The 14808-nt window shown below is 43.8% G+C and overlaps 1 protein-coding gene across 1 annotated transcript in view; it reads right to left on the reverse strand.

Annotated features, from left to right (window-relative positions):
- Positions 1–14808, reverse strand: part of slc1a7a (solute carrier family 1 member 7a) — a gene marked incomplete at both ends in the record, with an annotated part of 30668 nt that continues 15860 nt past the window's right edge. The window contains 9 exons of the mRNA XM_080836483.1: positions 1–267; positions 764–863; positions 1189–1323; positions 3247–3441; positions 4128–4361; positions 4845–4944; positions 5689–5920; positions 6271–6313; positions 9842–10057. Coding sequence (XP_080692609.1) covers positions 1–267; positions 764–863; positions 1189–1323; positions 3247–3441; positions 4128–4361; positions 4845–4944; positions 5689–5920; positions 6271–6313; positions 9842–10057 — 1522 coding nt within the window. The remainder of the gene's footprint in view (positions 268–763; positions 864–1188; positions 1324–3246; positions 3442–4127; positions 4362–4844; positions 4945–5688; positions 5921–6270; positions 6314–9841; positions 10058–14808) is intronic.

Raw genomic sequence — 14808 nt, forward strand, 5'->3', positions numbered from 1 at the left:
CTATACGTTGGTCTCCAACCCATTCATGTCTATGGCGCAGTGGTCTTTGTCCTTGGGCTCACGCCTGTGATGGGCCTGTAAGGACTTCTTCTTCTCGATGGGCCGGACACCCTCCTCCAGCTGCCGGATCCGCGCCACGTCCTGGGACATCATCGGCTCTGACTGCCTCATGAGGCCCATGGGTGAGGGCTGGAAGCCGCCATTCTTCTGGTACGCCATCATCTGCTGGATGCTGATCATGGGCTTGGTTTCACAGATGAGAGGGATCTGTGGGGGGACAGATACCACAAGACAGTTTGCAAGACAAAAGACAACTCACCATTAGTGTAAGTCACTATTTTATTTTAAATGTATAATTATATTAATTAATATTATTATTTGAATTGTAGCATCAGCTGAGCTTCAGTTTGTTCAGAATGCTCTTACATTGAAACGATGATGGCAATTTATTCAGATAACGTTGGACCCTCTTTGAAAACTTTGCAAATTTAATCAGTTTCAGAGTATCCTCCATCATTTTACAACAGTGGGCAGCAAACAGCATTGAGCTACATGTACAGAGGCTTTCAGATGGCCTCCATTAAATGTGCATTATATCTGGTTCATTATTCAGATGCTGTAGCCTCCATTTGCAATCGGTGTACCCATCCGATCACTGGTTATGAGATTCTGGAGAATGTTTGATTAAACATTTATTTTCTCCTTAGACTTCAGAATAAGAAAAGAGATCACAAAACACTCCAGGGGAGCACCCTCTCCATACCTCCTCTCCCTCCTTCACAAAGTCTTTTCTGCAGATGTGAGCCATGATGCCAGTGGCCAGGGCGTCCCCCATCACGTTCACCATAGTCCTGAAGCGGTCTCTGGAACACATAACAGTACAGTGAGGAGTGACTTAGCGCTGTCTTTAACACTTTAACGTTTAGTTTCCCCTTTCATTGCAGTCTGGGCTTCATCTGCATGGGATTACTGGTGGAATTGCACCAATTACTTCCACGTGTGAAATCACAGAAATTAATTAATGTAATGCTCCTTTGGCACACTGCTTCCTCTAATAAACTGAATATTAATTTCCGACAACAAAAGTGTGGCTGAGACAAGCATTTAAAAAAAAGATTGTCATGTATAGACAAACACATTTTTTAGCAGAATTACGCATCCAAAATGGTAGGTTGATTGAGAACTTACAACGCCCAGTCCACAGCAATGATGAGAGTGATGTCGTCTGTGGGCAGACCAACTGATGTCAGCACAATCACCATGGTTACAAGGCCAGCTTGTGGAATCCCAGCAGCTCCAATACTGGCTGCAGTAGCAGTGATGCTACAAAAGGTCAAAGGAAGTATGAGAGATCATTGGGTTCACCTGCTTTTTTTTATAATAGAGTTGCTTTGTTCGATAGTTACTTTGCTCAATAGAGTTACTTCATCAAAGTCATTCCTAGCAAATCTTCTTTATGTAGGGTGACCAGACGTCCTCTTTTTCCCGGACATGTCCTCTTTTTGAGACCTATTAAAAGCGTCCGGCAGGGATTCCTAAATTGTCCGGGATTTTACCTCGTCGAATGAGTTTGTATATTGTAGTTACCGCGGCGACCGATAGTTGAGGAGTTGAGGGAACACACCAGCGGCCAATGACTGGTTAGAGATCATCAAGGGCAGTCTACCATATGCTATATATACCCTCAGAATGGCCAACCTATCTCGGTCATGGTGGCCATTATTTTGTAGAAAGGAAATAGTCAGTAGCAATCTATAACACAATTATATGCTTATCCTACATAAACTATGGAAACTATTTAAAAAAAACGATTCAATTAAATTAATAATTTCTTATTTTCATTGGTATTGTTGTCATATACAGATATGCAATGATTTGTGGGTAATATTTTGATGTCCAATGTCAAGTCTCTATTTGATCATGTGACTAGACGATCTAATGATGCAAAATCTAAACGTCAAGACCTAGAGGCAAAGTACACAGGCAAGCACCTTTCAAACATAAAGGTGGTAATGCATGATATGCTTTTTCAATGGAAAGGATAGCCAGCCTCTCCTGCTCCATGCGGCCAGGTAGGTAGGTCTTATTGAGTTTCAATTTGGAAAAAGATCACTCGGCTGTTACCACTGTCACATATGTCAGAAACAATAGCAGAGCAGTGCACTGCACACCTTACCGAAGGTGGATTTTAGGGAATGATATTCACAACCTGCATCTTGGCAAATTGGGAGACTACGGACTGCTAGGCAATCTGCTCCAAAACAGGCCCTGAATGATAGGTCGCCGCCGAGCACCTGTTTCATTGTATATGTGTTTTTCAGATGTTGGTAAAGCTGCTGTGCCGCCGCAACAAATCGTGCCTTTCATAAGTGTTTTTAAAGAACCTTTCAGCACTTTGACCGTTTGTTTACGTTAGTGTGTCAGAGTGCTATTGTTGATAGCTTTCTTTTTCACATGTCTACTTTCCCAATACAATAGCCTTAGTAACTAATTCGACTGTAGAATCCAACACATTTCTGGTAATAGGCCTATGTATTGGTAGATACATTAATATTAAGACATTAATATTAATGAGAGGGAGGCCAGCTATTAGAGTTTGTTGTTGCTTTATCTTTAGCAAAAGGAGAGATGACACAATGGATTATACATAATTACAACATAGGAAAGTTTAACTTTTATATATATATATATATATATATATATATATATATATATGCCTAATTGTGTGTGTGTGCGCGCGCCTCTTAACTAGTAAATAGCGCGCACTAGGGCCCTTGATAATAGCATAGCTGAAGTGTCCTCTTTTTCACCAACTCAAATCTGGTCACCCTACTTTATGATCAGTCACCACCCTTGAGATTAGCTGCAGTGTGACATCAGCTAGCCTCAAAAGTCAGCTCCCAATAGCAACAGAGCACGCAGGCTCAAGGACATTAGTAGGAGAGCTGAGGCAGATTGGAGCAATGTAAACTGACAAAGTCAAAGGCAGTCCATGGGAAACATCACCAGCAACAACAAAAGGCCACTTTTGTAGATGAGATGGCTAATGCAGACCATATGGGCCTTAGTCACAAAGGATTAGTGAGGGAGCAACACGCAATATATAACATGGATAGGCTCTGCTTACTGTAATCACCATGCCATTTCAATAGACTGGATGTGTGGAGGGCTATCTTAAAGCAGGGGGCTCAATGCAAGGGCCTCATATCCATTGCAGTAAAAGCACCCAGTAAAAGGCAGACTCACCTAATGGTGATGATCTGGCCAAAGTCCAGCTCATAGTTGTTGACCTGGGCGATGAAAATGGCGGCTACTGCCTCGTAGAGCGCGGTGCCATCCATGTTGATGGTGGCGCCCACGGGCAGCACGAAGCGGATGATGCGCCGGTCAATGTGATTGTTCTCCAGGAGGCACTTGAAGGTGATAGGCAGTGTGGCAGAGCTGCAGTGAGAAAGACATGACGTTTTGAGGTGATAGGCAGCGTGGCAGAGCTGCAGTGAGAAGAACATGACATTTTAAGGTGATCTTCTAACTGACGCAAACGGAGAAGTATTTCTCTGAAGGTAGCTGAGTGGACTGAGACAGAAGCTGAAGAGGACAAGTTCACAGTCAACTACAAACAAATGTAAAGGTGATAGTAAAGTGTAGAAGCGTAGCAAGGCAAGAGGGTGGAGGGAGGGGGGGGGGCACAACGGCTCCGTGATGTTCAGGGGCCCTGGAACATGGCACACAGTGTACAACCTAGAGATGTAGACAATGTACAGAATATTTTATAGAATACAGAATATTTTCAGAGCTCTTCAGAAAAAAAGCATCATTTAAATTGCCTGCCTTTTGATGAACTGCTGCACTGAACTTGTTTTCCATGCCTGTTTAGATGTGCTTTGAGTGACAGCGGAGTTACAGCCCATCAGATGTATTTAGGCAATTAAGAGTTGTATGGCTGACCTAGCTCTGCGTGTCAGAGCAGTGAGGGGCAGCAGGGTGAAACAGTATTCAGTGTTGTGGTCCTTTAGAGGTAGAATTTTAAACCTTGCTCGTAATGAATGAACTGCATCAGAGAACCATCCTGCCCATTGTTATATTAATCAGTTCATCAGAGACCATATGCACAGCAGCTGGTCTACCTGGAGGAAGTGGCGAGAGATATGAGCAGGGCCTGCAGGATGCCTCGGATGTAGACTATAGGGCTCTTTTTGGTGATGAAGAAGTACATGGCAGGCAGGATGAAGAGGCCGTGCAGCACCAGGCCCATCACCACGGTGATGGCGTAGAAGCCCAGCTTCTTCCCCATGGCTGAAGGGTCGTCCATCTCCAGGATCTTGCCAGCCACCAGGAACACAATTCCAAATGGGAAATACCTGCAGGAGTTCAAAGGTCAGTTTACGCTCGGTCAGCGTTGGTACTACTCATTCTGAACGAACTCGAGTGGAGTTCACAAGGTCAGTTTACCCTCGGTCATCGTTGGTTCTAGTCATTCTGAACTAACTTATCTCTGAATTACTTTTTTTTAATCATTTGCAAATTACCCACATTAATGTAAGTCTCAGTTTTGTATCTATCCACACCGTAATTCTGCTCGTATACATCAAACATCATTGAAAAACGTTAAAATGTTTACTACACTATGAAGTAAAAAGCTTGTCATGAGTTTATGTACTAAACTACCATGTTTTCTACTGAACAAAAGAAAGATGCATTCTTATAAATATCCATGCAAGAATAGAGCATCAAGTTTCGTTACCAACGTCATCCAAACAGCTTGTGTGACTGCATCCTACATATTGCAACAGCATGTTATGAAGCATTCAAGTGGAGATGAAGGTGCCTGTCCTTGGCCTTACCAGATGACAATGGCCACAATTTTCAGCACAGCCTCATTCAGACTCTGACAGAAGTTCACCAGGGCACTGCCATTGGGTCCCATCCGGCCAAGCATTATGCCTAGGGGAAATAACCACTCCATCACAACACACACAGATACTCTGGCACTACACACTGGAGCCAGTGTATTTTACAATGCTATATCCTGACAGCAAACAGGCAGAACATCACACCAATTACAACAAAGACTTCTTTGCAACTTCGATTTTTCAATCTGGCCCTATTTTCCAATATGTGTGGGTACTATGGACATCATGTTTAGAGACCAATTACATATACTGTATTTGTTTGTTTTGCAGGAGGATAAGTCTCATAGCAGTATGGTAAATGGACCTAACCCATCTCCATGAAGTCATGCTCTGCAGCTTTCTTTTCCGTCCCAGAGGGAGATCTTCATTGCAGTTGTATTATGTACACCCATCTACCGGAGTGGCATTAACTCTGATAAATGACCTAGCCTTTGAAAAGTCTCATTCATCATCATAATTATATTCCAGGACAGACGCTGAGCATGGTCGCAGAGCGAGAGACAGATTCACTTTCCTGCCATGGTCGATTTCTGTAACTATGTCTGACGCGTCTGGTCCCTTTGGGCAGACAGTGTCAGGAAGCACTACAGTTGCAATACATATATATTTTCTTGCTCTTTGAAAGCTTTCATCAACTCTGGTTTACTTTTGTTTTTTAGCAGCAGAGAAACCAAAAATAAGACTTCAGCTCAATCACCAATTTAATACCTAAAGTTTGAACGTTTTGGTCACACTACTGATTCTTTCTGAGTAGGCTGTTGCTTCCGTATCTTACCCATGGTGGCAGAGAAAATGACGATTCCCAGGACGTTCATGCCCTCACTGGTGCCCGGTTTGGTCCGGAAGGTGACGTCGGGCGGGGGGGTGAGGTCCAGGGAGAAGTTCTGGATGTCGGTACTGTTGTCGTCCTGAATGCCGTAGATGAAGAGGCGTCTGGTGGTGGTCTCTGTGAGGTCCTGGGTGACTGTGGGCCGGGGAGCCATGATGGGGATGCTCTGGGTGCGGTACTGTGGGCCAGGGGACATTATGGGACACCAAAGAGAATGCTCTCAGTTAGAACATAGCCTCAGTTGAAACTGACAGGCAGTCTGTGAACTAGCTGGCATAGATGATTGAAAATCAAAAATAAAAACTGAAAGGTAAAATAAACGTTGATGGGTTCATTTTTCAGGCGCGTATGCTTTATGACTAACAGGAAAAGTAAGAAGATTAGATTATTAACATTAGATAACACACACTTTAGCACAAACTAATTTATTGTGGCTGACAAAAAGCTCAAGGGTTATTTTTCAGTGTTTGGTGGGCAGAATGAGGTCAATGCTTTGTCCTCTCCCTACAGTGACTGTGGGTGACTCACCTGCTGGAAAGTGGCTTGGACCAGGTTGGCTGGGAACATGTTGCTGAAGGACACAAGGAAAAGGACCATTAGATGACTAGTAAAGGTCAAAGAGGTTTTCAAGCTGTGTTTACAGTAGTGAAAGCTTTTTCTCCATCTGCCTCCCTCCCCCTCTCCCTTCCTGCCTCTCTTGATCTCTTCCTTCTTCCCTCTCTCCCTCTCTCCCTTCTTCCCTCTCTCCCTCCTCTCTGCAGCCATGTGGTGATGTCTTCCAGTGGCAGAGTCTCAAAGCTTCGCATGTGTGTGTGTGTGTGTGTGTGTGTGCACGTGTGTGTGGGTGTATGTGTGTGTCTTCCTGCTATACTTTCTACGACAAACACACATGAAGGTGCATAAGATTATTCAATTATCCAATGTATGTATGTAGTATGTATGTACATACGTACGTGTGTGTGTGTGTTTATGTTTGTATAAATGTATGTACGTATGTATGTATCTTTGTACTGTATGTGTTTGTTTATGTGTGAGTGTGTGTGTGCGTGTGACCTATGTGTGTGTGTGTGTGTGTGCGCGTGCGCGTGTGTGTGTGTGTGTGTGTGTGTGTGTGTGTGTGTGTGTGTGTGTGTGTGTGTGTGTGTGTGTGTGTGTGTGTGTGTGTGTGTGTGTGTGTGTGTGCGTGTGACAGATGTGTGTGTGTATAGGGTTGTAGCTGTTGGTTGATGCTAGCGGTGAAGATGGTGCAGGTCATCAGCCCTGACCTCTGACCCCAGTGCGACTGTGCCGTGACTAGCCTGCCGCAGTGCCCCGATGGACTCCCTGGTGACAGGTGCAGACACTAAGTTCACCCGTCTGCCCTAACACACAGCTCTTAAGCCGCTCCCTCTAATGAGGTCTTTGACACAGAAATCTGAGAACCTCCAACTCTTTACCTCCCGCCTCCAGCTGGGAGGGCACACAAATCTCCAAGGCCCAGGTGGTGTGTTAATGTGTGTGTGTGTGTGTGTGTGTGTGTGTGTGTGTGTGTGTGTGTGTGTGTGTGTGTGTGTGTGTGGGTGTGCGTGTGTGGGCGTGTGTGTTTGTGTGTGTTTGTGTGTGTGCATGTGTGCGCATGTGTGAGTGGATGTGCGTGTGTGTGCGCGTGCGTGTTTGTGTGTGTGTGTGTGTGTGTGTCCAAGTCCCAGGTGGTGTGGGAAAGTGAGGGGGAGATATGCAAAGCGGCTTCAGAAGGACTTCTTCCTTTAAGCCCTGATTGGTAGCCATTTGTACAGGTCTCGTTAAGCCAGTCCTGTAATGTTTATGTAAGTGGAATCAAGGTTCCAAAGCAGAAACAATAATTTGTTACCACTCAGTTAGTTAGTATTCAAATTTATGCTGAGGCTCTTGACTGTCAGTTGTCATTTTGATTTGAATATAAGTGTTAATTTTGTTGTTTTATCTTTTGTTTGTCTCATTAAGTGCCCCTTGAGTGTTATCCTGTTAATTTATTCAGTACATTGTATCAACGAAAAAAAACTCGAAACTACGAAAACTAAAATACAGTTAATGGGATTACAGAGGTATTTGCAGTGTTTAGGCAACTTTCTATCCATTCAAATAAAAACATGAATTCACTACTAAAAAAGACACAGAAACACAAACTTGCACAGGCACACACGCACACACACGGCAAGGGCCAAAGTAGATTTGCAGTAAATCCCAACCACAGCTGTGTTTTGAGAACAAACACTCTCAGACACACACGCAGACACACCGGGAGTTTTTTAGTTTGTTATCAGAGACCATATTGAGCCAAAATATTCTGGACCCAGCCAAACATTGAGCTGTTGCATCTGTGACTGTAGACCTCTAAGAATATCCCTTGATAGGCCCATATAGTAGATAGGAATTAATTGGCATGACAAGCACAGTATTGTGACAAGCACCTTAAGCACTCAGCCTGATCACCTAAACGTTCGGTTCTAACCTGAGCCCTCCGTCATAACCATGCGTGTTTCACCGAGCAGCTCAGGCTGAAAGGGCAGGATTTGTCTCTGTGAGATCCTCCTTGTGTCCTTACTGCTATATTAAACATATTGGGAGGATATCTGTCTCTGTGCTTATCATCCCTCAGAGGTGTTAGAGAAGGTAGAGGTATTTTCTGGTCTCTCAGAATGCTGTGCCGGTGAGCGGCGTGCCCCACTGACCAACAGTGACAGTGACATGGCGACACACTTAGCCCATGAACCTTGATAACCCGTCACTCCAAGGACAGGACTTAGCTTGCAGTTTGACTTAGCCTCTACCCAGCCTTTAAGCTGTGCGCTGCCATGTCACTGTCGCAATTGGTCAGTGGGGCACGCCACTCACCCGCACAGCATTCTGAGAGGCCTGCTTTTTTTGTAATATTTTGAGTTGGATTCTAGGGGATTTATCAATGCGCTACGGTATACCAAGGTGCTTTCTGAGAAAGGTTACCCCCTGTTATACTTCTTTCACAGTATAGTATTTTGTGAGCAAAAGCATGACCAATTTGGAAGCTTGTCCTGCCTGTTCAGGTAATTTCCAATTCATTGATTTTTATGGGCACAATAGCATGCACCATTCATAGCCCAAAGCATACTTAATACACTGACTTATACCCTTAAATAGTTAAATGACCCTTGATTTTAGAACTTAATAATAAATTGGACGCCTAAAAAAATTGACCTCTAAAGGACTCTCAGTGGCTTTGGTACATTTTTTGAATTATTCTTAACTTTTTCAGAACATTATTCTGATTCTGAAGTGCATTTCTCAGAACATGAACATTCGTACAAACAGCACAACACAATGCATTACCTGCAGAAACCCAAACTTGCTCAAAACGCTGCAAAATTTCTCATCAATTCATTCTCATGAATGAGATCCCTATGGATGATTTTACGTGAGGTCAGGTAGGATTTTGTGTTCTGCATAGCCCAATGGTAAGAATATGACGCTGACTATGACTGTAACACATTGATGTCTACACAAAATGTTCCCTCATGCTGGCCTTGCAATTGGTTATACACTCTTTTTTTCCCTTTGAACAGACAAAATCAATCAATCGCATGTTTTAATGTAAATCCACTTCATTTCTATAGCGCTTCTTTTTATTGAGCACTCAAAGAGCTTTACAGATGAATGCCTCAGACATCTACCTATTCAGACACTGATGAGGCGGAGGCTTCTAACTAGGTTGCCAGCCTGCACATCGGGAGTGGTTGGGGGTCAGTTCAGGGTCTTGCTCAAGGACACTTCAACACTTGGTGAGGAGGAGTCACGATCAAACTAGAAACTTTCCGATTGCTGAACGACTCCTCTACCTCCTGAACCACTTTTGAATTTTACAGATCTCGTCATACATGGAGAAACTAAATATTATCTGAATATTGCTGAAGTGAAGCTGTTTTTTATGTTGTGTTTGCTTTAACGTATACCTACAATGCTCAAAAAGGAACTAGTGAGCTAAATCTGACACACAAGGAGCTCTTCAGTACTAAACATTCACATTGATGATTGTGTGTTGGGCCTGTCAAAAGACCCAAAAAAGAGCAAGGATGTGTTTCTGTCTCCTCCATCCTGGAGGTCTTACCGGATGAGGTCAAGCAGGGCATCGGCTGAGCTCACGATGGGCTTGCCACTGTCCTCGGAGCCCTCCTTCTGCGCAGCGCCTCCGGGGTGGATGATGGACACCATGACGATGCCCACCACTACCGCCACAAAGGTGGTCCACAGGTAGTAGGAGATTGTCATGATGCCCAGTCGACTGGAGCACTTGGCATCGAGGGCGGCCAGCCCGGACATCAGACTGATGGGAGAAGAGGACACAAGAAACATCATCAGTTTGGACAGACAGTGGTGGAGGACACAAGGAACATCATCAGTTTGGACAGACAGTGGTGGAGGACACAAGGAACATCATCAGTTTGGACAGACAGTGGTGGAGGACACAAGGAACATCATCAGTTTGGACAGACAGTGTTGGAGGACACAAGGAACATCATCAGTTTGGACAGACAGTGTTGGAGGACACAAGGAACATCATCAGTTTGGACAGACAGTGTTGGAGGACACAAGGAACATCATCAGTTTGGACAGACAGTGTTGGAGGACACAAGGAACATCATCAGTTTGGACAGACAGTGTTGGAGGTGATGCCACTGCAAAGTAACTTCTGAAATCAGCACACAGATTGAGCCAGACCAGGTAAGGACTTAACTGAGGAAGACTTTTGAACTCTGAAGCTTAGGTTGTGTTTAATTTAGTAGCGTCCAACAATGGCAGGATTCCAACATTTCAACTATTGGGCACAGGAGTACATACAATTCAAAGAACCCATAATTCCATATAACAGGTATGCTTAAATCTGTGCTCCCATTTGTAACGGAAACCAACATTTCTGTGCATTTATTCTCATACTCAATCATTACATCCTAACTGCAGAGTCTTAACTAGAACGCCTCCTATCCTAGTCCCTCCTTTAGAACGCCTCCTATCCTAGTCCCTCCTTTAGAACGCCTCCTATTCTAGTCCCTCCTTTAGAACGCCTCCTATCCTAGTCCCTCCTTTAGAACGCCTCCTATTCTAGTCCCTCCTTTAGAACGCCTCCTATCCTAGTCCCTCCTTTGGTTTTACAGTTTTTTACGATCGGATACACACTAAAATCAAACGTATTACACAATTATCAAAACCTTCACTCAAGGGCAGGGCTGGACTGGGGAAATTTTTCAGGCCGGGCATTTTTAACCAAGAGCAGGCCACCACCAGGTATTGACGGGGAAAAATGTAAGCGCGCTGTGTGACAGCGTGGGTTTTTTCCACAACTGCTTTTGACATGCGTACCCCTTAAGCCTTTTTGTCACACCATGAGTACCCCTTCACTCATGCAGTGACTATGCTGCACACATTCGTTAATTTATCCACATACCCCCTGCAGTTTGCTTGCGCACCTCAGGTGGTATGTACCACTTACCCCTTGTTGGGAATCACTGACTTAAACGATCAATGTGCACTAGGAGACACAAACATTTTAACACTATGAGAAGCTTTATGAAAAGTTCTCCCAAAATACTGTTATCGTAGGCTTATCAAAAGTATGATCTATTGACCGTAGGTCACATTACTATTTAGACATGTCATTTCTTTCAACCTTGTTACTTAAATTTAAGTAAAGGAATTATATTAAAACATATTAATTAACTTAATCTGATCCACTATGAGTGTTTCAAGTCAGCGTATTATTTTACCTCATCACAAAAGCAGCCTTTTCATCAGATCGCTCTTCTCGACTACCCTGTCAATGATGACATCTGTACAGTGGCGTAACGTTATTTTGACGGGCCCTATAGTTACTTTGGCGTTCCCTGTTACGCTAAACAAAGATGTTTGTAATTGATATGATTGTGACAGGTGTGTAGACAAAGAACGAAATCTTGTTTAACTCGTTAGAAATGGTCAGAAAGTAGCCTAGATAGCACTGTTTACGATAACCCTGATCTTAAAAATGACAGACGTCCAACATAACGTAATTAACTAATTTATTAAGAGGAACAGCAAACAATGTATTAACAATATTTACAAGAAGAAGTTTCAATAGGATATTTAAATTGTGTATACAAGCAACGCAGACACGATGAAACTTACTAAATTATTAAACACAGACACACACGTTCTGTTTTCCATCCTCCTGGCCATGGTGCGGTCACAGATGGCCCGTCATCCCGACATCCCGGCTTGCTCTTTGAAAGTAGACAGGACGCGCTCGGACTCGCGGTAACGTAAACACAGGGTCAAAGTGTGCTAAAGCGTTCTTAAAACACGGATGACAAGCGACACACCTGCTTTACCCACATATGAAAAACACATAATGAGACGGGTGCTCCACTGCGACTTGTTAAAGGGGGCATGGCAGCCCATCAAATACCCTTGTACTAACTCACCTATTTGAATGGCATTCGACGAGCCTTGCGTGCTAGCAGGAGGGTCGTCCGTAGCACTAGCAGACTCCACGGACTGGCGAACGTTTGTTGAAAAATCTAAATAATCTAATTTGGGTAGCTTTGCCACGTTCTCCTGCAGCTCGTTTCTCTCTTGCCTTTTCTTACTGCCACTTTTGTGTTTATAAGACATTTTCAATAAACTCGTGTAGCCTTCACAATAGGTATAGCAGTCTTGCTCCTTTGCTATTGACAGTTAGCAGCCTTAATATCACTCTGTTACCTTTCTCGCGAGACGAATATTTAAATGATCTGGTCCATTAACAGTGTTAAACATGTTACCCAGAAATCCCCACTGCAAATCTGAAATTCTGAATGACAAAATACCAAAGAAAATAACTTATTCGTTTCACTGAATCGTTTCTCTTTATTGTTCCTTCAGTGTATGTAGGTTAATCAAGTGCTGTTGTTCTAAATTGCTACAATTTTTTTTGCAAAAATAATACCCACCATGACGAAGATACGTACGGTATTATAGGAGTATAAATAGTTGTCGAGACATTTATTTCTATTAATAAGGAAGTTAGTGCTGAAAACTTTAGCTACAGTAATTGAAGGCCAAGGCCCGCGTGTAATTCTGCCTGTTCAATTAAAATTGGCGTCAATGTGGCCTGCATTGAAGTTAACGTGGCCTGCTCCGTTAGACGCGAGTTTGGCATGAATAAAAAAAATAATAAAAGGCTTCAGGCCACCGGGCATTTGCCCGCCATGCCCTATGGCCAATCCAGCGGTGCTCAAGGGGCCCTATCTTGCCGATCAGAAACGCAAGTAGGACGGCGCCAAGCGCAAGTAGCTGTGTGGGCGGCTCTATGGCGCAGTTGCTATTTTAACGGCGGAAAAAACACACTTGCGTCCAGCGCAAGTGTCAAAAGGGTTGGTCCAAAGGAGGTTACTCAGCCATAGGTGTGGTTTGGGCGTAATATGCAATAAACCAATCGGAGCGTCATTTCACATTCCCTTTAAGAGCGAGAAGCGCATAGTCCATAGCGGCTTGTTATTTTGATGGCGGAATTACCTGGTGGAAGACCGGAGAAGTTCACAGCCGAGGAGACCGACGTGAGATTTACACCAATTTTTTGGCAAGCCATATATAATTACAAGGAAAATAAAGTATTTACCACTTGAGGAAATCATTGTGAAATCCATATCCAAGATATTTTAAAAATAAGCATACATGTAGCCTACACATTGACCCAAATGATTCAGGTTAATTGAAGCTGCGCGACATTTGATTTATTGTATGGCTTTGTAAAAAGCCGGGAGATAGATATATATGGGGATGCGAGAAACCCTCCAAAAGTAAGCAAAGTCAAGCAAGCATGTCAAGATATTGCCGTGATTGTTTCTGCAACGGGGCACCCGAAAACGTTGCCGAAAACGCTATAATGACGTCCGGAGACGTGGGACATCCAAGCTGGAAGGTAACACACGTTCTCGTGCCTTCACGGGAGGTGGATCTGCCTCGACCCAGGATCTGACGGCAGCAGAGGACATCGCCACGTCTACCCTCACGCCTGAGAGCGTGCAGGGATTTGGGGGCATGGAAATCGGCACCCAAGCCAGTGCACCAGCTGACCAAACCCAAGGTACATAAATAAAGTCCACATACACAGAGATGAGTTTACAAGATTTATAATAATACTGGCATTAAATAAATGCAACAAAGCCATACAATAAATCAAATGTCACGCAGCTTCAATTAACCTGAATCATTTGGGTCAATTGTGTACGCTAGATGAATGCCTAGTTTTTAAATGTCTTGGATACGGATATCAAAATGATTTCCTCATGTGGTAAATACTTTATTTTCCTTGTAATTATATATGGCTTGCCAAACAATTGCTGTAAATCTCTCGTGAAGACGACAGAAGTAAAGTGTAGCCTACAGGTCCTATACTGTGCGGGCAAGCACATGCGCCCTTAAAATAGCGTTCTGAATACGCGTTACAGACTTTAGACATTGCGCCTCACATTAGACCAGCTTTTTTTTGGTCAATGGCGCACGGCGCACGGCGTTGTTTTGAAACTGCAAAATACCACTTGCGCCAGAGAAACGCCTTCTCTGTTCCGCCCCCGCCCATGTCGACGCAAGTTCATTTCGAAGCGCGCCTCTGGAGGGAAAATCGCGCTGTGCGCCGGGTGCAAGATAGGAATGATACATGCGTCGGTGACAATGTCAATTGCGCTGGGTGCAAGATAGGGCCCAAGGAGCAAAACAACGGCTCAGATTTGCACAACTATAAGCACATTTAAACATCACACTTTTTGCGAAACCATACACACAAGTGATTTGCAAAGCACTAAACACACTTTTATGCTTTAGACACAGACGTATATCAAGAGGTCACTTCCTTGCAATTCCAAAACACTGACTGCCAAATTACCACACCTATGAGTTGGTCAAATAAACACAGCCATCAAGTGCCCAAACACATGATTGCTTAATTGTAGACACAACAAACAGGTTTAAGCACTATAGAAATGCAGCAGATGAGTAACTGTAATCTGTCTTCAACCAAAATGGAAGGAGTCAGAAGAAGAAGAGTGAGGGTGAGAGGGGGAA

This window comes from Sprattus sprattus, assembly GCF_963457725.1.
Source record: "Sprattus sprattus genome assembly, chromosome: 4".
Classification (NCBI taxonomy): domain Eukaryota; kingdom Metazoa; phylum Chordata; class Actinopteri; order Clupeiformes; family Clupeidae; genus Sprattus; species Sprattus sprattus.